The sequence below is a fragment of the Thamnophis sirtalis genome, unplaced genomic scaffold (genome assembly GCF_051295495.1).
Source record: "Thamnophis sirtalis isolate CommonGarterSnake01/CBP01778 unplaced genomic scaffold, rThaSir2_p1.2 scaffold_1, whole genome shotgun sequence".
Lineage (NCBI taxonomy): Eukaryota > Metazoa > Chordata > Lepidosauria > Squamata > Natricidae > Thamnophis > Thamnophis sirtalis.
In genome coordinates, this window is record NW_028261381.1 from 144,185,874 (window position 1) to 144,211,829 (window position 25,956).

Here is a 25,956-nt window from a genome sequence, read left to right on the forward strand (position 1 = left end):
CATCTAGAGATGTCTTTTTAATTGAAGCAACAGATAGCTAGATTTTTTTTAAATGCTGCCTAATAGTATAGGGAATAAACTGAGAAAACCAGATTGGAATCTTTCAATTCATTCACTTGGGTCCATATGTAGCAAAATACATGAACCAGTAAAACCAAGCCTATTAAGAATTTCTGTGACAGATGCATAAGATCTAAAAGGACAGCTAAATATATATGCGGAGGAAGCTATATACCGCATTAAGAAAAGTATGTATATCTGAACATTATCTTGGTAGAGGGAAAGCAACTGTTCTCTTATGACACAAAGCAGGATGAACGAAAAAGCTGCTTCAACTTCCAATGAGGAGAGAGCAGAGAAAAAAGAGAGGTAAAAAGAAGAAGTTGCTTTGATTTCGATCTGTTCTCCTAATGTCCCCAGTAGTCAACAGACTAAAAAAATATGGTTTATGCTTCTAACATGTGGAAGGACTTCAGTAGTTTTTCTTTTGCCGCATATATTTCCCTTATCAATAGGAGTTTTCTAATGATTAAATTCATTAAAACTAAAATTACAGCTGTTGTAATTGAGAATTTCTCCAACATCCAGAGAAGGTATTAATGGTAATGGCAACATTAAAACATTAACTAGGATAATGTTAATGTTTAATCTCATTAACAGAGATTAAAAAAAAATCAAAGCCATCTTTGTCCTTTAAAAACTTATGAAACATTCTTATTTTCCCTAAGAAAAAATTGATTTCAAAAAGTGGTCCAAATACATATTTGCAGAGAATTTAGGCTTTCAATTGGATTGTTTGAAAATGCGACGGGAACAGAGACTTCTAAGTTAAGATTTTTGGACAGCACTAAATTCTGCAATTTGGCATGTTGGTTATGCAGACATTGGCTTGAACAATAAAATGTTTTGTATATACCTAGCAGTTGACAGCACCTGGTAACTCTTGACTGGATTTGGAAGCTAACCAAGTTTGGGTTGGGTGAATACTTAATGGGACCCTTCCAAGGAATTCTAAGGTTGTAGGCTAGATTGGGAAGTACCCCCCCCAAAATGGGGGGTGTTCTCTAAGACAATGGAAGCCACATATACTGATGCCAAGAGAAGAACATAACTACGCCGAGGTGGCGCAGTGGTTAAATGCAGCACTGCAGGCTACTTCAGCTGACTGCAGTTCTGCTGTTCAAATCTCACTGGCTCAGGGTTGACTCAGCCTTCCATCCTTCCGAGGTGAGTAAAATGAGGACCCAGATTGCTGTTGGGGACAATATGCTGACTCTGTAAACCGCTTAGAGAGGGCTGAAAGCCCTATGAAGCGGTATATAAGTCTAACTGCTATTGCTATTGCTAACTATGTCCATGAAGTCATTAAGATCTGGGCTCCACTAAAAGGCTTGTTTACTTAGAAATATGCCATTATTGGATTCTTAAACTCTTCAGACCGACAAGCAACACTGCTGCATGATGCAGGATCCATCATGAGTCGGTCACCGGGACACACACTCGGCTAGAGAGACGTTCCTTGAGGATGGGCTCCTACATGAATCCGAAAGCCCAGAAGACTAAACCTCTGGTCCCAGTGACGAACCCAGATTGGATCCTATAACATTATTCTGGGACACATATATTCGTCTTCATTCATTGCAGCATAATTTTATATAATATCATAGATTGAGATTATATACACATAAATTCTAGATATAAAAACATACTTTTAAAAATATTAGAAGTCAGTACCCTCTAGTGTATCAATCATATTTCTAAATCCACCTCACTATTTGAAAATCTGTGAGGATACAGAGATTTATCTCACCTCTTTGTCAAATTCCTGATCTGGATCAGACATACTTCGCAAGGGCATGGCTGCTCCCTGGTCGCTGCCACCTGCAAAGCAAAGGTGTTTGAGAATCTCCCCTAGGAGAAGCTTAGGAAGCTTATGGCTTTGAAAGAGATCTACTTTGATGCTTACTTGAAGATGGCCATGAAATGTAGCTTTTATTTCTGTGAGGTGCTTGGCGTGAAATGTTGCTTGTTGAAGGACAAACCTTCTCATCTTGTGTCTGTAGCACAAATGTAACCAAACTCAATTAGATGGATATTTTCAACTTGTTTCTTTTTTTAAATACAGAGAGCCTTTTAAAATATTTAAAACCTGAAATCAGTACAAGAAGCTTTTTTTTTTAAAAAAAATGGTTTCATCTTGACTACTGAGAATCATATAAAGCAAAGCATATTGCTCAAAGAATCAGCGAGGGGATAAATATAGCCATTCCACCCCAAAAAGCAAGTAAAAAGGTCAGTATTTAAATCTCAGTTCTTTCCAGTAGCTGGAGACATTTTACAAAAGTTATTAGAAAAATAAGTCTGTTTGAATGAGCCACATCAAATTATCTTTTGCTTTACAGCTTTATTCCCCTCTTGAAGGCTAACGAATGGCCAAAGTTATAAGTTAATGCCTTATTTTGGATGTGGTGACATTCTATTAATTGTGTGATCTTACTGATTTTGCCAGTGTGCTATTACAGTCTGATATTATGCAGCATAAGGAACAGAATTTGATTGCAAATTATGCCTCTAGGCTTTCCAAATTATAAAATGGGAACATGATTTGCCTTTTACTTTTGCTGCATTTGGCAGCTATGATAGTAAATGCTGGCAGTTTGGTTGCAATGAAACAAATATTGAGTATTATCCAATAATCTTTCTCTTTGCCTCCTGCCACTGGAAGGATGGTTACTCTCTTATCCTAGATTATTAGCCTATTAGAGAAGACGGGATTTAGATTTTGCTCTGACAGCCTGCTGTTTTAACTGCAGAACTCAGGGCAGGAAAGCGCAAGCTTATTCACACAGAGGTTAGCCAGCTGAGAGGTCTAATGCACACTATCATCCACTTCAGTTCCTAAAGAGCTGCTCCTACCCTTGCTACAGAAGCAGAGGAGGGGCAGGAAGAGGAGGAAAGCATTGAGGAGGAATGGTCACTCTGGAGAAAGAGATCAGCAGAGATAGGGCTCATGTGATAGACGTGCTCAAAGCCTGTTGGAGATGATATCAGAGCAGAATGTCGGGAGGATGAGGGGGAAGGAAATTCATTCTATTATTTTAGACAAAAGAAACAAGAAAAGGAAGGAGGGAAAGAAGAGTTATTCAGAAACACTTTCAGAAGCCTGGCAATTTACTTCATTTTCCACGTCCTTGTGAGCTCCTGGCAACACTCTCAAAACAGCGTTATATGGGCTGTTAAGACGTCATTTCCCACATGCCCACGTCAAAATGAAGGCCAAAGGTTGGGTTTGCATTCTCCCTTCCCTTTTCCTCTGCCTTCAGTCAGGGCTATTAACTAATGGGATTCTTTGTATTTTTCTGATTAGTGTCTCGCCTGTGTCCATAGGAGTGTTGGAAAAGATGTCAATAGTAGAAGAGATTTTGGATTGAAATAGCTAACAAATCATTATGAAAAGACGTCCCAAAATTGCTTAACTGGACTTTCTGGTTTTTCTTTGAAGACGTTTCACTTCCTATCCAAGAAGCTTCTTTAGGTCTGACTGGATGGTGGTGGGGACTGGAAGGATTTATACTCTTTGCAGACAGCTGGTCATTTGCATTCTTCTAGCAAGTCCTTGAGGCTATTTGGAGGTTTATCTGTGCCATCAGGGTCACCTGAGAAGGGGGATATTACATCATCCGTCTCCAAACTACCACACAGTCCTTTCAACAATTCCAAAAAGGCTCCACACCCATTTGCACCACTCAGGAGACCCTGATGACACAGATAAACCTCCAGGTGGCCTCAAGGACTTGCTAAAAGAATACAAATGACCAGCTGTCTGTAAGGAGTATATATCCTCCCATTCCCCACCATCCAGAGTTGAAGAAGCTTTCTGGTCATCAAAGAAAAACCAGAAAGTCCAGTTGCCTCTTGAAAAAAAAGCATCTTTGGGACAACCATGACGGATGATTGAAAATCTATATAGACATTGTGAAAGGAGTATTTATTTATTCAATGCACAGATAGTCCTCAACTTAGGACCACAATTAAGCCCAACATTTCCATTGCTAAGCAAGGCAGCTGTTAATGGAATCCAGCTCCCTCCCCCTGAATTTGCTTGTCAGAAGCCGCCGAGGAAGGTTACAAAGGGTGATCCTGGGACAATGCAACTTCATAAAATACATGACAGTTGCCAAATGCCCAAAATTTGATCACATGAGCATGGGGCTATAGTAATAGCAATGTAAAAAAATGATCATAAATCACTTTTTTCCTCAGTGCCTTCGAGCAGTTACTAAACAAATGATTGTAAGTTGAGGGCTACTTGTAGAAGGCTGCCAATTTATGTGTGACCTGTGGGTAGCACACTATTAAAATAAATTAAAAGAGTTAAATGAAAAGTAACAAAAATTTAAAAAAAAATTCAAACACAAGCAGCTGATAAACAACCAAGTGTAAGAGACTGAATTACAGCCAACCTCTAAATTCTTTATAGGAACCATCTTAAGCCTGCTTAATGATTTCAATTACCCCTCAGAAAACAAACAGTATCCCCTTTTGGACTGCAAAAACTCCTAGCCAACGTGTCCTCTGGCCGAGTGAAGGCTTTCTCTGTGAACATTTTTTGGGGAGTTGTTTTACCAATGGCAGATCCATGAGCACTTGCATTCCATCTCCTGGTCCCATATGAGCCACATGGTTGAAATTGGTGGGGTTGGAAATCATTCTGGATCTGAGCTCGGGATCTCGGAGCATCTCTCTGAATCAACAAAGGGTATCATATAATGATTTTTCAACATGGAAAAGATTCCCTTTCCACCCAGGTTGTGACAAAACTAGCCAAGCCTTACCGTCTTTGTTGTAATCTTTCTTCCTCAGGAACTTTAAAGACGAACCGTCTTTTGCTTCTAGTACGGAGCATTTGCTTTTTGCTGGTGTCAGATGTTTCTGGCACACTAAGAGTAGTTCCTCCTGTAAAATATATATAATGCAATTACAAAGCCTACAGGTTGTTCTCCAGATTTTTATCTGTTACATTGTGGAGATCTCTCAATCTCCAAAGCTGCATTACACATAAATCACATATTGCTTTCTAGAATTATTATTTGACTGCAAGATATGCATACTTTAATTTTATGAATGTTTTCCATAAAGGGCTGTGCAAATAAGACTTAATTCAGTCATTTCACAGAAAGGTTTCTACTCCTTGGTTTCGGATACGTTCAGGTAAGGGCTGGGAAGTGTCTCCATCATATGCCACTAGTAATGACAATACTAGCATAATTGACCCATAGTCTTATTTACAACCATCTCCTTTTAGCTAATTAAGTCAATACAATTATATACAATAATATAAATTGTACAATACAATTAAAATAAAATAGTGTATTACAAAACTTTAATAGATGCCTATTATTTTTAATGAAGTTCTAAAAAAAGAGAGTAAATTCTATGATCTGTTTTTTTTATTGAAATAAAAGCCACTTTAAGTCTTTTCCTTGTTGTGCTCTGTTCAAAACTAAACAAAACTAAATAAATTTATAAAATTTAGTTTTATAAAAACTAAAATATACATAGGTATAATATACTAAATTAAAATTAAGACTCCCCAAAATCCAACTCGAGTAAGCCCCTTTCTACCCGTCTACCAACCTGAAAATTTGTTCTTGAAATAAATTAACCGAGGAGGTTCACAGCTAAGGAGATTCAATGTGCCATTAACATTTAGAGGTCGGATCTGTTATAAAGGCAAAGTAAGAGAAGCTTTTTAGAATAGGCCTTCAGTACAATGCAATGAAGTTTTCAGAAAATTATAAAGCATATTTTACTCTACACTCAAGATACTAACCTTTCTTAAACCGATAGTTTGGACCCATTCCATAGTGTTAACATCAAAAACATCAACCCCATATTCACTGTACACGGTTAAATAGGATGGATTGCAACCTGGAGAGAAAAAAACAAAATCTCTTATGGCTCCATATATTTGAGATAAAACTGATAAAACCTCAGTGTTTACCGCTGTTGTTTCTCAAGCTGATTAATACTGGAGAATGGTATCTTATGCAAAATTTTCATGAGCACCGAAAATCCTTGCTGGAGCTATTCCACTTTTGACTCCAGGTGGGCACTTGAATTTTGAAACAAACAGATAAAGTCAAAATTCTGGCCCCAATAGCTAGCATTTTATATAAAAGAAATATTACATTTATTTATATAATAATTTAATTTATACCCTACCTTTGTGTTTAATCAAATACTCAAACATCCATATTCAAACATTCATTTTGAATATATAACAGGGGGAACAAATTGGTCTAATGAATAATGGTGTTTACTTACTATGTTTTCAAAAGGTTTTTACATAATAAACTTCTGCCTGATATTCAATCACTGTGGGCAGCTAGTTATGCTCATTAAAAAAGCAACTCCCCTGGTCATACAATTATCTCATATTTCTCTTTGATACTCAAGAGGAAACTTGCTCTAAACACAGAACCTCCCATAGATAGAATTTTTGACAGCACATTAAATGAAGCATTTCCCATTCAGTGGTTGGATTTCAGTTTACCAGCAAAAGCCTTGCAGTTTAATAAAAGGATGACGTTTCCTTTTGAACATCATACCAAATCACCTTTTCCTTATTTCGCAACAGTAGATTTCATACATATCTTTAAGGAAATCTCTTGCAATTATTCATATATTCTGGCTGAGATGAAGAGCAGTCATTTTAATTTGAGTATTCAAGTATTTGCAGGCATGATTAATATTATCTCCAATTTTGATGGAGGGCAAAGCCAAATAGCAAGAGTTAAAAGCAACCCCAGATGAAAGTAAAAAGAACCACAGAGTAGCATTTAACATCAGCAACAGCTTCCCTCACTACACAAAAAAAGTGGGTTAGGGAAGAACACCAACCACACCAGGGTCACAAATTCATACAGTACAGTGAGTAACTTTCTGTCTATATTACTAAAAGCAAAGTTGTAAGAGGAACCCGACTTTTGTTAGGACTTTGAAGTGGCTGATTTCACACTAAGACTAGGCTCATATACCACACTAAGCAATACATAGACCATCGAGTGATAGAGCTTATACTACTGGGAGGCAACAAGAAAAATGGTTGAATCAAATCCAGCACACTATTTCCATAATTGTTACTTTCTTCTGCAAAATCTGGAAGCAAGCTTAGATAGCATGTAAATTGGGCACCATGCTGAGTCAAATCGGCGATTGGGTCTATCAGCTGTTCACCAATTGAAGTGAAGCAATCAAAGATACAGAAACAGAAAAACATATACATACTACACGCAACGGGAGTGGCGGGCCACATTAGTTCCTGCATGCGTGACCTTCGACCTTGTGCATCAACGTATACTCCCAACAGGCTGAAGCAAAGTAGGTATTCCTCGTTGCTGAGCTCCACAGCACAAAGGGTATCAAAAGACTGTTGTGAGAGGAATGCAAGTGAAGAATCAGTGGGATTTATCAGGCTTATTGACTGTCCATCTCCTTGGATGTTCAATAAAGAGAAACCGGATGGGTAGCCAACACAAAGTCTGTCTTTGAATACCGCCATCCATTGTACATAGCCAGGAGCTTGGATTTCATTAAACTTTTTATGGAAAGGTTTAGTTCTGCAAATTTCATAGCAGAGAATCTGTCGCTTAACGGCCACAAACAAACTCGGTAAGGAGCTCTTCTTCAGCACTCCAGTTGTAATGAACTGGCAGCCTTTCGTTTCAGGAAGCTTGACATCAAAGCTGCTTTCTGATCCATCCAGGGAAGACCAAGGATACAAGTGAACATGATGATTCCGGCCACAAATGAGAATAATTATTTTCTCTTTGGGAACCAGCTCTATCTGGTAGACCTTCTTGCAATCAGCAGCTCGAACAATCACTAGGGAAAATAACAATGCACATAAGAGAACACGTATGTGTTGAGTCATGATATGTTAACAATGTAATTGTTTGAGAAATATGTACTCTTTTGATGTAACAAGGACATAGCTGTACCAGCACAAATCTCATTATGAATTTAAGCAATGGCATCAAAACAGCAATAAATAAACAAATAACAAGTTTTATCATAGCAGGAGCAAAATGTTTCATTTTAAACACATGTGGAGCTGTGAATTAATTCTTGAAAATGAAAATCTGAGCAATTATGGATCGTTTCCTGAAAAAAAGTTCCATCACACAAATTCTAACTTCCTAATCATTTTATCAACAGAAACCTTCACACTGCCCTGGTGAGGGGTAGGAACAAATACTAGGAAAACATAACAATTGTTGTTCATACAGAATTTCAAAACAGTACAAATAAAATCAAAACTAAAGTGCACATGAATAAGCAAAAATAAGAGTAATTGTAAATGTTCAGGAAAAGTTAGCTTTTAATATATTTAGAAGGCTTTGCTAAGACTTTCTATTTTTCTGTCTTTTGATCCTTCTCTGTTATGGATAAGGTTCTGGAATGTGAGTAATTCTACTGAAAAGGCCTCCTTTCCTGGAAAGCTTAATTTTCCTATAGAATCAGAAGATTCTGAGTGCCAATAACTGGAGTTATGCATGGGTAGTCAGATATTTTAACATTGAAAAGTCAAGTAAAAACCAAGGCAAGTGATGTTTATACAAACAAGGCAGAGAAAGCATGCAAAACACAGCTTCTGGAATTGTTTCTAACTCCTTAATACTAGCTTCCCTTGACTAGGAGGAAGGAGAAAAAAGATGAAGCAAGTGACATAATTCCTTTCCAACATTCTTTTGGATTAGAAAGAATAAAAATGAATATTTCCTCTTTGCTCTCACATACTGTACTGTAAATTAATATTACTGTGAATCTGCCTGGATGGGTTACTAGAGGATTTACAGCTGTACAGCATGAATATATATGAATTATTTTTTTAATTCTCTATTTCTTGCCTTTTTTAATACAAAGTGCCCAAATGCTAATAAAATGGGCTTCATGAAGACATTACCAAAATGTTTTGATCAGTAGACAGAATAACAGGAAATGGAGATATACTCTGTCCTGGATGATTTTGTACTAACTAGTTTGCTAGATTCCCCCCCACCCACCAAAAAGCTAATGAGGGGTAGATCTGAATGGGAGACCAGATCAGAAACCCATGGCTTTAGGCTAGTTTGCCAAGTTGAAAATATATATTTGAAAATGGCAATAACAAACTATTTTTTTACTGTTGCCAAATGGGAGGGGAAAACATTTGGCATATCCATATAGTCATCAGGAGCCAAGTTCAACTTGATGGAGACAGTTTTTATAGTTTGGGAATGCTTCCCATATTCAAATGGCTAACTTTTCATTTTCTAGCTTTAGTTAGTGTGCACACTATTCTACTTTCCAGATAAAACAGATTTGATTTTGCTCCCACAAGTCCTAATCAAATCCAGACCACATTAGCTCAACATGCCAAAAATCACATGCTTTTGGAAAGCAGTCAGAAAGTTCTGATGCTTACAGAACACATAACTAAATTAATTTCTGGGACAGAGAAGTATTTATCATCTCAATTTTGTTCTATCTATACCCTCAAGTTCATTTCCAAACCTAACATATTGTACACATATGTACACACACACCCGTGTACACACACAAACACCTGTGTATACTCCCCCATCAAACTATTCCCATTCAGGATAAGCTAAACAATATGCAAGGGAAGAAGAGGAATAATAAATAGCAACATGAAATAAGTAAAATAGTAGGATATATATTCAGCGAGGTCTCACTCGCCATCTTCAGGCTGGGGTTTGGTCTTAAAGTGTGATCGGAGCTGCCGTCTTTCTATAAATCTTGGTGGGTGGGTGTGTGGAGTGCTGGCTTTGTTTCAGTAAGTAGAATGATTGGTTGTGTGGTCGTATCATGATTGGTAGATTGGTGCTGATTGGTGCTGGCTGTATGTCTATTGTTTCATGTTGTAACGGCCTGGGTGGTGGGTGGGGCTTGTTTGTTGACTAGGGCTGGTTTCCAGATGTCTGGTAGGCGGGAAGTATTGTCACGTTTATTCATGTTGTGGGGGTGTTTCTCTATTTCAATGGCTTCCATAATTATTCTCTTGTTGAAGTGTTCTGCTTTGGAGATTAACCTGGTTCCTTCAAAATTATCATTCCACTTACTGAAACAAAGCCAGTACTCCACACAGACAAATGCCCAAATATGGGAGGAGGATCACTACTTCCATTCTCTGTCCTTCGGCTCGTCACAAGAGACCATCCAGACAGAAACCCAATATTTTTACTATTTTTAATATTTGGGCATACCGGGGGGTTGTAACTCTAAATAGATACCTTTCACCCTGGCTTGGCTGATAAGGAGTCGAACTCTGTAGCTCAGTGGTTAACACATCTGCCTAAGATACAATACAGCACAGGTTCGATTCTCAGTAAGGGTATGGCTAGCTGATGAGAGCTAAATAGCTTGAAATAGATCTATACTAGTCTCCCTTTATTTATTTATCAGCACAAATACAACAAATGTAACAAAAAGGCAACAGTAAAAATATTGGGTTTCTATCTGGATGGTCTCTTGTGACGAGCCGAAGGACAGAGAATGGAAGTAGTGATCTTCCTCCCATATTTGGGCATACCGGGGTTTGTAACTCTAAATAGATACTTTTCACCCTGGCTTGGCTGATAAGGAGTCGAACTCTGTAGCTCAGTGGTTAACACATCTGCCTAAGATGCAATACAGCACAGGTTCGATTCCCAGTAAGGGTATGGCTAGCTGATGAGAGCTAAATAGCTTGAAATAGATCTATACTAGTCTCCCTTTATTTATTTATCAGCACAAATACAACATATATATGTATGTATGTATGTATGTATGTATGTATGTATGTATGTATGTATGTATGTATGTATACACACACACATATATACACACCACACACACACACACAATACTGTGCAATAGTTTTAGGCAAGTATGAAAAAATGCTGTAACTTGGCTGGTAGGTTGCTCCAAACATCTTGGAGAACTAAGCACAGATCTTCTGCGGATGTAGGCTTTCTCACATCCTTCTGTCTCTTCATGTAATCCCAGACACACTCGATGATGTTGAGATCAGGGCTCTGTGGGGGCCATGCCATCACTTTGAATACTTCTTGTTCTTCTTTATGGTGAAGGTAGTTCTTAATGACTTTGGCTGTATGTTTGGGGTCATTGTCCTGCTGCAGAATAAATTTGGGGCCAATCATACACCTCCCTGATGGTATTGCATGACGGATAAGTATCTGCCTGTATTTCTCAGCATTGAGAACACCATTAATCCTTAGGTGCTAATTACCAACCTAATCCAAAGGGAGACTCTCCCCAAGAACCGAGACATAGAACAGGAAAACGGCATTGCCCTCCTCTCTTACATCAAAGGCACTACAGATAAAATCAGCAAAATTCTCCACAAACACAATATTAAGACAGCCTTCAACACTGACCAAAAAATAGCCAACATCTTAAGAAACCCCAAAGACAAAATCCAGCTAGAAAACCAAGGAGTCTACGAAATACCATGAAAAATCTGTCTTGCAACATACATAGGACAAACTAATAGGAGAAGCATACCTACACCCAGGAAAATCATCAGCAACTTTAAGATATGCAGACTTCAGGTCTAGGATTTCCCAGCCAGAATACTTGAAGTCCATGTATGGACTATATGTCCATGTGTGTTGCTTCTTTAAATTTCTTAAAGTTGCTTCCACCCTGGCATTTATCATAACATTACATTCCTGATTTTTGAACTTGTCACCTCTTTTTGAGGATCTCATCAATTTCCTGTTACTGTAAGTTGGTTTTTTCTTTTCCTTCATCCCATTCACTTTCCCTTCATACAATTATTTGCAATTCAATTCCCATTCATTCTTTCTGCATCACCAAACTCAGCAAAGTTATTTTATATTCATCGATTCTGGTGCCACTACGTGGCCATGCTCCAAAATTGTGAGCTTTTTTTCCTGAGTTTGAAAAGCTGCTCATTCTAGATTACCTAAAACCTCCACAGTATCCCGAAGGGTACTTCTGTGATGAATTTTATCATGTCAAAAGACAAATCACCCAGAGATGCAGCTTAGTGGCCAAGGTTCTTTTTTCCCAAGCAAGGTACAAAAGTAGCTTATCAGCTAATTATGGAGTAGTAGTGAACAAACCAGATTAGCCTCTATGAATATGCATTTGATGTCAAATTAACAAATGCCTTTTGTGAAAGGTAAGAGCTGTGCCATAAATGTCCCATTTAACAGTTCATTAAATAAGCCAGTATTCTGGGTCTTCATCTCTTGTAAGACAAGCAAATTCTATATAAGGGAATTCTGCAAATAATCAAGAATTAACTAATGAAGCTCATCCCTTGGCATGTATTTGGTAAACGCAATAAAGAATTTACTTACCGTCACGGGTGACCTCTATGACAGAGAGACCTTCATCTGAACCAATTGCTATTCTATCTCGATCTAATGATAATAAGGTGAGAAACATAATTATTAATATAAATATTCATTCTAACCCTGGTTTCTACTTTTTTTACATTACATTCTGTTTATCCATTTGATAAACAGAATATGCATATGCTAAAACAACCTCAGTGGATACCGTTTTGCGGTATCAAAAATATCAGACCTCAATAATAGTATAATTCAATCCATGTCTAACCAAATGAGAAGTCCACAGAATTTAGTAAAGCTTGCTCATAGGAAAGTAGGTATATCAATGCAAACTATACGGTATTGACCTCAGATTATTTAAAAGAGAACTTTAGAGAAGACCGTCTATGGAGATTCTCCATCATCTAGGTCACGGTTATCTCAAAGATGCTTTTTCAAGAGCAACTGAACTTTCTTGTTTTTCTTTGATGTATCACTGAAGAAGTTTCTTGGATGAGATGTGAAACATTTTCAAAGAAAAACAAGGAAGTTCAGTCACCTACTGATAAAGCATTTTGGGGTTTGGAGGAGGCTGAGCTCCAAGATTTTTCTATTTTGGAGCTTAATTGGTAGAGATGAAGGACCAGATTTTTCAGTGAATGTTGCTCTCATGATCTCTATAACCAAGACTGTAGTACTGGGTTAATTCCATCCATCTCATCCCATTTCCCGAAATGAGGAAAAATAGTTTTATTTCAGAAGATTTAAGGAAAGTGAGATATTTTTAAATAGTTGAGAAATGCTTCCTCATTTCAAAGTGTTGTTAATATTCTCCTCTTACTGCTTTAAAATTGTTATATATGGCGCTAATACAATCCTTTTGGTTCTTGCAGATGGCAACTGTCCATAAGGCAGAAGCAAGGAAGTAAGGTAGGCAGGCAGACAGGCAAACAAATGATGACTCCAAATGAGAAGGAAATATAATATTTGTTAATTTACTTAATTTTATTTTAGCACAATAAGGGATGGAACCAAAACTGAGTCACTGCATCTAAGCATTGCTGATATCTACTTCAAGTAGTGATAAACAAACACCAATTCATTTTATAAGTCAATCACTAAATTCCATGCTACTCATTTTGTTCTGTCCAGAGATAAAAATAAGAAACAATATATTTAAAGATCGCAATGTATCAGTCTTAATTATAGGTGTAATGCTACACATTCAAAGTGTCTTGTTATATTCCAACATACCTATAATAGTAGCAGCTAGGGTGGTTTTAATGAAAGGCAGTGTACTGTCATAGGCTTCCTGCGGAATATGTATAACTTGATTTCTGAGTTTATTTTTGTGCAGAATAGATTGCAGTCCCTCTAGAATTCCAACCCACTTTCGCTTTTCATTCTCGTTTTCTGTTAGGATCAGGAGAGAGCAGGTCTTTGAAGGAGAGCCTAAGAGAGAAGCCGTCACCTTGAGAACAAGAAGACAGAAAAGGAAAATAATTGCATGAAATTCACCCACGCGAGACATGCCTCAACTAAAGGAGACAAAATGGAAATGTACGCTAGAATCAGACAGTGTTTTTCAAAATGCCCTGCTCCAGACTGAGCCTTCTGTAGGCAGCATGAATAAATGCAGTGGCAAAAGAGAGAAGGGATAATGACACTCTGATTTCTTAGAGGCCATCTACTCTGCAAATATTGACATGGGGGAATTTCTTCAGTGTTTTCTCCTGCCTCAAGCAACTTGAAAGTATAGACAATCGTCTTCATTCTTAGCCCTAATTTTGGGCCTAAGACTATGAATCAGAAGAGAGACTGTACAGTTCTGTAAAATATATACTCTTCTGAAAGGCGTTGAAAACCTGGTTCTGCCAGCCGGCCTGGGCAACCCAGAGCGAGATGGAGCCCATTAAATGGCTCGGGTGATCTGCTGTTGCTGGGGCAGGAAGTGCAGAATGATTTTATTATACTATATTAATTGATTTGATTCTTTTTATTACCGTACTTTTCAGAGTATAAGATGCACCTTTTTCCCTCAAAAAAGAGGGTGAAAATCTGGGTGCGTCTTATACACTGAATACAGCATTTTTTTTACTGAAACCCTGCCCCCTTCACCAAAAGGGCCATGCAGAGCTTGTAGAAGGCTTTCAGAGAGCTCCTGGGGAGGTCAGAAATAAGTTTAAAACAGTCCATTTTTTTGCTCAATTTTGCCCTCCGCCCTAGCCCCCAGCAGCACTCTATAAGCCTCCTGCAGGCTATGCATGCAATTTTTTTTGACATAAAACAGGCCCATTTTTGCAAAAAATTGGCTGTTTTTTTCTCATTTGGGGGGCACCCCCCAGGAGCACTCTGCGAGCCCCCTAAAGGCTATTCATGCCTCTTTTGGGGGGGAAAAACCCAGGCCTGTTTTTTTAAAAAAAACAGGCCGTTTTTTGGGAGGTCTGCAGAGTGCAAAAACCTTTTTTTTTTTTAAATTGCCTCTTCAAAACTTTGGTGCATCTTACACTCCAGTGGATCTTATACTCTGAAAAATACGGTAGTTTTATTGTTTTTATATTCTGTAAGCCACCTTGAGTCGCCATGGGCAAATAGGTAGCAATACAAATTCAATAAATAATTGATTAAATAAAATCTCACAATCCTTTGCATTAGGCAAGCTGGTTGTGAATAATGGGACATGAAATAACATGCAAGGCACCACATTATGCCTGGATTTAATTTCAATGAAATCATGTCTAGTTTATATTTAATTCATTACCAATGCAAACGTACAATGCTGGCAAATCTCTTTTACTTTTGTTTTGCACGGTATGCGAGAAATATTCCTACAAACCGTGACATGGTGACAATCGCATATTGTCTTTACTCATGTGGTTAATCAGAAATTCTTGCTTCATTTTCATCTATCATCTCACAGACTCCTTTCAAAAAAGTGTCTATAACATTTGTGCAGGCGTAGACTTAAGCAAGCTTTGGATGCTTACTTTCTTTCCAATTAAATTCCTTTCTAATTCATTCCGATTAAGTTAAAACTTCCAGTCCTTTGGCAAACTCAGCCTTCTTTATTCCAATTCACTGAGCAATGTATATACATTTGATATGTTTCATTTCCCCTACAAATGACTCCCTCCCTATGCATTAATAAGATTTGCTGGTGCTCAAATCAAGAGCTATTGCACTTATTTTGTAATTTATCAGGCTGCTTATATAAGGGCACATTCACTGTGACTCTCATCTTTAGTAGAAATGGGTCAACAAACAATGGATAGTTTTAAGAAATGTTTTTAAATAGTCCAAACCTGTGAATATATTTATAAAACTCAATAAAGGAGACATACTTATAGGACAAGCCACCAGAATATAAACAGAGTGTAAATTCCACTTCCTTGCGCTGATTATGTTACTTACTTTGGTAATGAAATTTCTGCAAGAACTCAACTAAGCTCAGAAAGCATCAAGGACTCTTCATTTATAAAACTTGTCTGAAAACTGCCAAATATATATCTACAGTAGTGACACCTTGTAGGTGTAATTCAATTTCTCTTTAAAAATTAAAATGTGGGAGTTCAATGATAGTTAAAAAAAAATGAAGGTTCCAGATTCCTAGAATTGACCTAAGTAAAATTAAATTACTTATGAATAGAGTATGCACTGAAAAAAAACACATGGTTCTATCTAACACATACCTTGTTCATAATGAGCAGAACCTGGTTGCAGTGCAGTGATGTGCGATGGGGTTTATGGCTGGTAAGGCAACCGGGCAAAAGCCGCCCTATGTCAGACACAGTGCCGGGGGTTCAGCGTGGCTTTCTGAAAGCCCCGCCAAAGCCCTGCCCCCTGTGTCCAACATGCAGACACAGTGCCGGACTTCGGCAGGGCTTTTGGAAAGCCCTGCCAAAGCTCGGGCGTGGCTTTCCGAAAGCCCCGCTGAAGCCGCGCCACTGTGTCTGACATAGAGGCGTCCCATGGACACAGCGCCAGGGCTTTCGGAAGGGCTCTACCACACCAAGGAAGAACTCATCTTTCTCCCCACTCTTACAAAACAGCATCAGAAGGAGAAAGGGGCAGATTATATTAATGAAGACATCCCACACTTGAAGTGGTTCCCCTTAGACAGGACACGGAAAATGATTATAAACATGCCTGCTGAATGGTCAGCCTCCTCGCTTTAACAGTTTTGGGTTGCCGAAACATTAAAAAAAAGTGCCAGCCCGCGCGCCATCAGCAGCGGGTAAAAAAAACACACACACACACACAAAAATTACTTACAATAATACAGTTACTTACAAATTACATTAATTTTGAATTCCTCCCGCTCCCTCCAACCCACATACCTTTTCCAACTCTTTCACAGAGGATTTCAACTCTATTCTTGTCTGCCATGATGAAAATGTAAAAATATAAAAGGAAAAAGGCAAGAGCAGGCTGGGCTAGCTGCTGCCAGAGTCTCCAATGGGTGACTCTGCTTAACTGTTTAAAAAAGCCTCTAAAAAAGTGCCCTCTACAGGAGGAGGCGAGAGAACCACCTGCCTCATCTACATAAGGAATTTTTCGCCTTTTAACTCTTGCTTAACTCTGCTCGAGTGATCATAAAGATAGATTAAATGAGGCACGTGGTTCTCTCACCTCCTCGTCTAGAGGGCACTTTTTAAAGAGGCTTTTTTAAACAGTTAAGCACTAAGCAGAGTCATCCACTGTGACTCTAGCAGCAACTACCTCAGCCTTTTTCCTTTTACATGTTTTTTTCTTTTCATGATGACAGTGGTGAGGCCCTGCCTCCCCTGACTGCACGTAACTGTTGCAGTGTACTCTGTAATGTTAACTCAGACTTCAAACTTTCTATTACTTCACTTCTTCAACACAGTACAAATTATTTAACTTTAGATTGAATTCTTGCCCCTAAAATATTTCCAAATATGGATGTTCCTAGTTCACTGGTATATGTATTATGTGTAAAAAAAAGCCTTCCTTATTACTAGGCAGTTTAAAGTAAACTGGCAATGAAATTAGCATCCTGAGACACTTTGGTAACCTGGAATTTACCTATTTTTAAAAAAATTAAATATGTTCTACAAGCCGGATAACAAAACCAAAAGAGTATTAGGCCATCTGCAAAATAAATATTTCACCTTCTTGATTCATTAGACAAGACCACCTCTTTCCAAGAGAGAAGATATCAAACTGCATATACACACACACACAAATGTCTATCATATAATTGCATAAACTAGCTGAACATGTTTCACTACTGTCTTATCACCCTTTTAGACAGATTCTAAAAGAAAATTAGAAAACAAATATAATAAAAACTATTTCTGTGACTAAGTTATTAAATTGTAAACCCATAATCAACCTTCGATAGAGTAGCTATGGAAAGCTAACAGTTTTGTTTTGCTTAGACTGGAAAATTTTGTAAAACTTTATTTTTTATCAATCATAGAGTAAAACATGAATTGTATTTGTACAAATTAGTCAAATGAACATACCCTGAATATACAAGGAACATCTTTACGGGTTGCATGTATAACATCCGATGCTAGGACAGAACTCACACAAAACTCTTCATCTCTGGAAAAAAAATAACAGTAAATGTTATTAGATTTAAACTACATATTTAAAATCCTTGCTAAAACAAAGTAATTAACAAATTAATTGGTAAAATTTGAATCACTAAGTTAAAGAGATTCTGAGTAGAAGTTTAAGGTTTTATTTTCTACCAGAAAAAATCAAGAGCATGTGAGAACATAAATCTATTCTCTCATACCTTATACAAATGTGGCCTATACTTTTGTCAAAAAGCACACAATGTATCAAAGCCTGCTATGTAACATCAAAGAAAATTCAGCAATTGTGTCATTCTTCACTTGCTATTTTTTCTATGACACAATCAAGCTTACAAAAATATGAGGCTTAACGTTGCAAACCTGAGATCCATAACTTGGCTTGCAACAACTCCTGGCTGAGTGGATTTTCCTTCAGGCACATCATAGAGGAAAAGTTTACAGTCACAGACAACTGCATAAACCCGCTGCCATCCTTTCTTAACTCCTGTTGGCTTTGGAACCTGTAAATGTAGAAATATATTATTCATACCATAAAAGGAGGCAAAGACTATTTTTTATTGATTAAATTTATTATGTTATTCATGAAATATATATTAATATACCATCTCACCATTGAAGCAATCCATACAACTATTTCCAGGGATTTGCAACAATATATACAATTTTCAAATATTGTAACTTCTTCATTTTAAGATATACAAGATATTGCAAACAAATCAATCAATTAACCAATTGATCAATAAATATGATTGGCTCTTATGGATGTTATGAGTCATCTCTTCATAAGAAATTAAGTTGCATGACAATCATTTTTTCATTAGCTGAATTTACAGCCGCAATTTAATGAAATAAGCAATAACCCATGGATCAATTTATAAGAAATCTGTTTTAAAAGTATTAATTTAAAGTTAATGATGATGGTATATTTTAATTCTTCCATAATTTCTGATACAGGCTGCCACAAGAATACTTATCTCTTGCATAATTATTATTATAATTATGTTATTTGAAGGACTGCTGGTGTCCAATTACTTATGTCCAGCTGGTGGGATGAGGCACAGTAGGCACACTTGGGATCCTATTGATTAAGCAGTGTTGCTTAGCAGATTCCTTCTCTGTTGCAGCACCTGCTCTCTTGGAAAGATAGCCCCAACTCCCAAGACTCAGATGGAGCCAATGTTGTCATTCAGGAAGCTTTTCAAGACTTGAATATTCTCTCTGGCTTTGGGAGTAGGGTGATGGCTGATCCCTGTTTAGGACATGCCAATTTCTATTTCATTTTTGTATTTATCTTTTTTTTAAATTGTAGGCCACCTAGAAATATTGGAGGTCTATTTGCAACAAAATAATAAATTAATGCATGGACAGATGAAAGGTTTTTCTAAATCTCTTTATTGGTGCTGATGTAAATTCAACAGGAACTTTGTAAAGATATTCTCTTTCTAACAGTTAAGCTCAATTCCTAATGGTTATATGAACATGTATTCTAGATGTCAGTATGTAATGTCTGTCCTTGCTTTCTCTAGGAATATTTTTCAGATCCCAGTTCTGTTTAAGTCAAAGTTACAGCTCCTGCTTAACTTTTTCAAAATCAGCTGAGCTTAGTTAAGTGCTGCTGATTGTTGTCATTATTTTATGCTGTATAATTACTTTTTCAAATGTCACAGACACTTCATTGAACTTGGTAATTATTTCCATCTACCTATCTTTTTTAATCGTGATTTTGGAGAACAGAAGCAATAACAATTTGATAATAATTAAATCCTGAATAATCTTGAAGGTGCAATCAATAAGCCGTAATGGGACAAGTTCTCTTTAGAGGAGAAGGAAATGCTGGGAGAGGTATAGAATGGTAAAGCTTCAAATGCCCTGAAACAGTTCCTGGGTACAACTGTGGTTTGGATGTTGATGATGGGGTTGGAAGCAATGTCTCCTACTCCATCTTGCCATGCTTGAACTCCTAAGGTTTCTACTCTAATTTCTTTTACCTGAAATTGTATTAAGTTTTGAATTCCTCAAGAAGTGACCAGCTTGAAGTTTTCAACTGAATCTGGACCCTAATTTATAGCCAGATTTGCTTGACTGTCTATGTCAAAATTTGCACTTGTATTTGACTATGCACAGTAACTCTGATTATCTGATTATTGACCATTTGCCAATGTGTGCAAAGGGTCATTCTCTTTTTCTGCCAGATTCTTACCTTGACATAGCCCTTATAGGCTGTTCCTATGCCTCTTTGAACATCTACTCCAAGGGGTCTCTTGGCTTGCTCTGGAGGTATAGGACAGACTTGCGGTGCACTGTCTTTGCAGGTAATGTGGCATGCAAACGAACACACTAAGGATGAAAAAGGAAAATTGTTAAGCTTTGTGTTGTGACACAATAAATTCTATAGAATAGAGAACTGGCTAACAGTGAATGAGCAAGGAAAGGACATCACACCATAGTCAGTCAGCAGCTAGTCTCCAAGAACAACCAGTTTAAAATGGCAAACATAACATTCATTTATTTCATACGAAAAAGTAATGAATGTACTATAGCAGGAGCTTCATTAAACCATAATCCCACTTCAGTAATGTTATATTTTAAAATATAAAAGACTCTCCAAGTTTTTAAATTATGGCATTTTCTTTCTTCTTGAATTTATACATACTTAATTATTTTGAACAACTCTGTTTCCTTCTGGTCAATTATGTAAGTCTTTCAAAGACCCCTTAGAGTTCTGATTTTAAACTAAAAAAAATGGAACCTAGTTTGGCAAGTCTCCCTTTTTTTCTTATGAAATAAAGGTCTGCAATAAATATGTGTAAAATCTACAGATAAAGGAATAAAATACACACCAATATTTTCACCTCTGGGAATGGTTACCTAAGTCTGAAGATATTCAAGAACTGTTGAGCTAAATAGAACTCTATTTTTAGAGTTTTATTTCTATTTTTATAATAATAAAAAAACATGTATCCCTATTTTGCATTTCCCAGTTTTAGGCATATCTTTGCCCCTGAATGTTATCAGAACTCCATTTAATTTCTAATATACAGGTAGACCTCAATTTACAAGAGATCACTTATTGACCATTCAAAGTTCCAATTGACCTGAAAAGGGGGACTTACGAAACACATTCGAAATTCCACTGGTTGGGCCGGGCCCCATCTGTGTTCACATGTCCACATTCCTCAATCAAATGACAATGTTTTATGATAGCTTTGCTCAAAGCCAGCACTTACTTCCAGTTTTTGGCAAAACTGCACCCCTATTGAACCACTGGCTAGTTTAATGGCTGTGTTTGCACAATGGCTGTAGCTTAAAGACCGTCACAAAAAGGTCATAAAATCAGGTTGGGTGATGTGACTAGCCCATTTTACAACCATTATGACATATTATTGCAATGGACAGATTGAGTTATGGTCGCTTGTCAAGGACTACTGATAATTGGTATTTTCTTGAATCACCCAAGATGTAATATTCCAGTATAAGACACAAGTAGCCTTCATGTGTAGAACAGGGAGCAAACATTACTGTGGGTTTGGATATTTTATTTGGACATTTTATTTGTCCAATTTTTTTAAAGTGATATGATCTCCCCTCTCCTTCTCAAAATGTAGTTTGCAAATATCTGGCTGGTACTGACTCATAGTTCTAGAACCCTTGATAGAAAGTTGTAGAGACCTTAAGGTTGGTAACTTAGTTTTCCAATATATATTTCAACAATGTATAGGTACACATTCTGAGAAATACTGTTTGAAGTCCCAAACATTTAGTGTTATTACTCAAAAGAAATTCTCATCAATATATAATTTGTAGGAAAGCATTCTATAATATTCTATTTTATAATCCAAATAAAGCAATCCAGTAATATAACTGTTTACTAAATATATTTTATAGCATCTTTTATACTGTTCAGTGTATATAATCTTAATAATTAAGAAGGAATTGTTCCATTCCCTGAACTGTGTACTTTAACATCATCTCTCACCAATGAGCCATACTATAAAAAAAGAATAGATCTAAAGCTAAAGCTAAACCAATGCATTTGGGAACTAAATTTCTGCCTCATCCAATATTTGTTTTCTTCCCAAATGACAATTAGGCTATTAAGATGCCCAAATGTTTAACCAACTTACCATCGCAAGCATAACCCTGTCTAATCAATCCCACCATCAGAGATGTACAGTGGCTGCATTGAGTTGGGCTTGAAAAGGATCTGATACTTAGTTGATGAGCTTTAGGCTGAAAAAAAAGTTCACAATAAAGCAACATAAAAGTTCACTGAAAAATGGACACCTCTGATAAATTATTAATGAGACAGTGTACCAGCTTCCATATCAATTCCAGATCAAATGGACGGCTGGGGTTAATTCAACTGTAAACCCATATTTGGAATGGATATTGGTTAGGAGCTACTCCTTGTATGCTGCTGACATAGTGTATTACATCCTCCATCTTCATATAAAAAGTATCTTGAACAGAATGTTTTAGCTGTTCATTGTGATTATTTTCAGCAATTAATGAGATTAATGCCACTCAGTTTTTGATGAACTGTTAAGCATGTATTGATTTCAAATAGGTACTGTTCTTTTGTTTTGCTTTTATGACAGATTAATGTGCTTCTATATTGATTATACTTTGTTTGTTTTATCCTGGCTTTTGAACTGTGCTGAAATAGTTTTTGTATTGGTTAATTTATATTTGAATTGTCCTGTCAAAAGCAATATAGTCTTTCTTTCAAAATAAATACATGACCAGTATAGAGTAGTTTGGGCAACCTATATTTTTTAATAAGTGCACTATGCAACCGCCTAAATTATACTCAACAATAAGATAAGAATTACAACCTACAATCAAATCCACTCATATACTGAAACTGAAATAATACTAGGCATGTTTAACCCACCATTATTATATTAGCAGAAGCTCAACATCTTTTTTATCACCACAGCTAATATTATGTAGCAAAACTAGTTGCTTACTGGCTACCACCAATATCAATATCAACTGCACTTAGTCTGTGGAACAAAATAATAACAGCAAATAAAAAGTTCTAATTTGGGGCTGGTGAACTAGGGCAAAACCCTTTGGTAACAGGCTTATTTAAGGGGGAAAAGATCCAACCAGCAAATTTCCAGTCTGATTGAAAAAGAAGAGAGGGAAGGGAGAATGGGAAAGAGGAAGGGGGAAGGGGGAAAATGTGGAAATTTGTCAGATCAAACTTGCTGGATAGGCACAGTTTGCACTTACTTTATAAACATATGGAAGTGGCTAGAGAAGCTATTCTTTTTTTAATGTTACAGCAGTTCCAGATTTTGTGGAAAATAAGAAGGTTCTTCTCTGACATTTCCTTCACATATTGTTGCATGGTCATATAGTTAAAATCAAAATAGAAACTTCTACTCTTAGAAAAAGCTAGCTTTAATGCCAACTTGCTGGGCTTTTTACTGATTTTAAAAAATGATTGAAAATATCCTCTCAGGCAAAGATTTAGACAGAAAATGCATTTGTCATCTACTTGTACAGCAGGTATTTTCTGGGGAAGAACAGAAAGTACCCAGAACCTGTCCAACGATGAATTAGCTGGAAACAAAACACCCAAAACACTCCCATAAGATTCTATACAGAATTCATTTTAATTCTTAATCCAGGTTAAAATAATTCCCCCCAAAACATGCTTAGACATAGCTAACATACAGACATGAACAAACTGACAAATGGATCATGCATGAGGCATAATACCTTACATGTTAACTCTCTGCCCACATTTTTTTTGTTAAAACAAACCATTAAAGCCCCCTACCTTTGGTACAGCTAGAGAAATGGACTGAATGGTGGGGGAAGGAGCAGCAGGCATCCTCTGAAGCCGAATTGGTTCCTGAATTGCAAAAAACTGTAGCTGAATAACATTTAATTTTTCCAGGGTCCCATGTACATTTGGTTTTGTAACATTTGACAAATCTCTACTTCTAAATTTTAGTAAGCGATTCTACTGAAAAATGCTGGCTTGCCCCTAATTTATTAGAAGCAAGTTTGCAGATCAAGATAGACTCACAGGAAAACCTGCACTTTAGCAAGCAGCAGAAGCTAAGCAAATAAAAGAACAAGAAATGCACAGCTGAATGAGACAATAAGAGCCAGGGAAACAGTAGCAAAACAAATGAAGTTCACACCAACTTTGTACATTTATACATGACACAAGTCTACAAGGAAACATGCCATTAAAAGAAAAACTCTTTTCTCATGGATCTCTGATTGAAACACGCACTTATTAGGATACTACAAATTATTTATTTGGATATGGACGCTTACTTCTTGCTGCTGCTGTTCTGCAGTTGCAACAGATGTTGACAGTGCCACCTCGGCCTTTGTAGCTTGTACCTCCTGCTCACTAACAGAATTTGTCTGCAGAAACACAATCAAGAAAATTAGCTTCTAGCATCAATAGTCATTCAATATAGGAAGATCAAGGTTATCCAAGGTTAAAAAATCTGTCTGTTCAGAATTTATTAAAAAGTAAAGAGAGTTCCTCTGCCCCTACTAAAAACAAGCCCCCAGAACACAATGGAAATTATTCTGATAGAAATTATTCTGAACTGACTTTTCCTTCTAAAATAAAGTCCTCATTGGTTAGCCTCCCCAAATCATCTGAAGTTATTTTGAACTGATTAGCGACACAATATTCCACTTGATTACAAAGTCCAACCAAATGCCAAAATCTACATAAAAACATTAGTTAATTATGTTTTTTATTATTAAAGTGTATCTGAAAGCTGTACTCTCTGAATGGCATGGAATACACAAATCAAAGTGCAGCTGCAAAAATAGTGGAGGAGGAAGGAAATATGGTTATGAACTGCTTGGTTGGTAGAAACTGGGGCAAGTAACAGGAGTTCACTCCGTTACGTGGCACTAGGGATTGGAACTGATCGATAAGCTCATCATCTTAGTCACTGAGCCACCACATCCCTACGGTGGGATGACTTTTATAGTTATAAAAGACATCTCTAAAAGTGAAGACTTGTGGATAAGGATAAGAAATCCAATTTATTATAAGATTGATATTCTGTTTTATTTGGGAATTTATAGGGGCACACATGGCAATTTTTCCTTCCATTCTTCTTCAAACAACTACCCCATGGGTTGTCTGTTGGTCTGAAAGAGAACGGTGACCCAAATCATCCAGTAATGGAGGAAGATAAACTTGAATCTGAATCCACCAATCCAACACTTTAACCAGTATTTCACATCACTATCACAAGATAGAATGTATTATAAAGGAATAAAATAATCAGCTTACTACTTGAAACACTACGACTATGTATTATGTTAATTCATCTGACACATAGACAAAGTTAAAAAAAACACATGTGAGTTTTCAAATTTTGAATAAATATGTACATATATATATATATATATATATATATATATATATATATATATATATATATATATATATATAAAACTAAAGTACTGCATGTGTATTTTTGCATTTAAGAGAAATAGAATATGATTATTGCTAAGAAAATAACATCATTTTGAAAATCGAAAATATGTAGGTGGTCTGTAAATATGGTATTAGATAAATATGTTTTATTAAATGTAATATACACTATAATTCCTTGATACACTTTATTTTATACAAAGTTCAATGTAAACAAAATGCCAGATACTATCTAGCTACATCAAGTGGCTATCAATCATGCTAACTACTCTCCAAAATCATGTTAAATACAAACTCCTAGACTTTGGTTTACAAATAAGATGTTTATTTGCAAGTTGGCTTTTTGTCAAAATTATCACTGGAGGGGAAAGGGAAATGAAAAAAAATAGTTCCTCTGAGCGGCTATAAGGAAGGATATCTGAATTCACAGATGATCTGTTGAAGAAGTCCAGTTACAGGTTCTTCTTCATTATGTTTTCCACATTGGAGGGTTTAATCATCATGAAGTGATCAAAAATCTTTTTTTTTCAAAGTAGCAGCAATCTGAGAGCAGGCATCCCTTCCATAATGTTGGAGAAAGGTGAAAAGT

General features: G+C 36.7%; 1 protein-coding gene across 4 annotated transcripts in view; it reads right to left on the reverse strand.

The window, feature by feature from the left end:
* CDC42BPB (CDC42 binding protein kinase beta) overlaps nucleotides 1-25,956 on the reverse strand; it is a 111,426-nt gene that overhangs the window by 4,148 nt on the left and 81,322 nt on the right. The window contains exons 22-37 of one of the 4 annotated variants that reach the window (XM_087726729.1): nucleotides 24,236-24,328; nucleotides 23,727-23,801; nucleotides 22,060-22,165; nucleotides 20,136-20,272; nucleotides 18,296-18,435; nucleotides 17,858-17,939; nucleotides 13,623-13,839; nucleotides 12,396-12,458; nucleotides 7,291-7,887; nucleotides 5,834-5,931; nucleotides 5,638-5,722; nucleotides 4,836-4,956; nucleotides 4,627-4,744; nucleotides 2,917-3,090; nucleotides 1,967-2,057; nucleotides 1,811-1,881 (exon numbers count right to left, since the gene is read on the reverse strand). In XM_087726729.1, the coding sequence (XP_087582855.1) occupies nucleotides 1,811-1,881; nucleotides 1,967-2,057; nucleotides 2,917-3,090; nucleotides 4,627-4,744; nucleotides 4,836-4,956; nucleotides 5,638-5,722; nucleotides 5,834-5,931; nucleotides 7,291-7,887; nucleotides 12,396-12,458; nucleotides 13,623-13,839; nucleotides 17,858-17,939; nucleotides 18,296-18,435; nucleotides 20,136-20,272; nucleotides 22,060-22,165; nucleotides 23,727-23,801; nucleotides 24,236-24,328 (2,268 nt within the window). Of the gene's footprint in view, nucleotides 1-1,810; nucleotides 1,882-1,966; nucleotides 2,058-2,916; nucleotides 3,091-4,626; nucleotides 4,745-4,835; nucleotides 4,957-5,637; nucleotides 5,723-5,833; nucleotides 5,932-7,290; nucleotides 7,888-12,395; nucleotides 12,459-13,622; nucleotides 13,840-17,857; nucleotides 17,940-18,295; nucleotides 18,436-20,135; nucleotides 20,273-22,059; nucleotides 22,166-23,726; nucleotides 23,817-24,235; nucleotides 24,329-25,956 lie in introns of all 4 variants that reach the window. The other 3 variants (XM_087726727.1, XM_087726738.1, XM_087726742.1) reach the window with 3 other exon arrangements.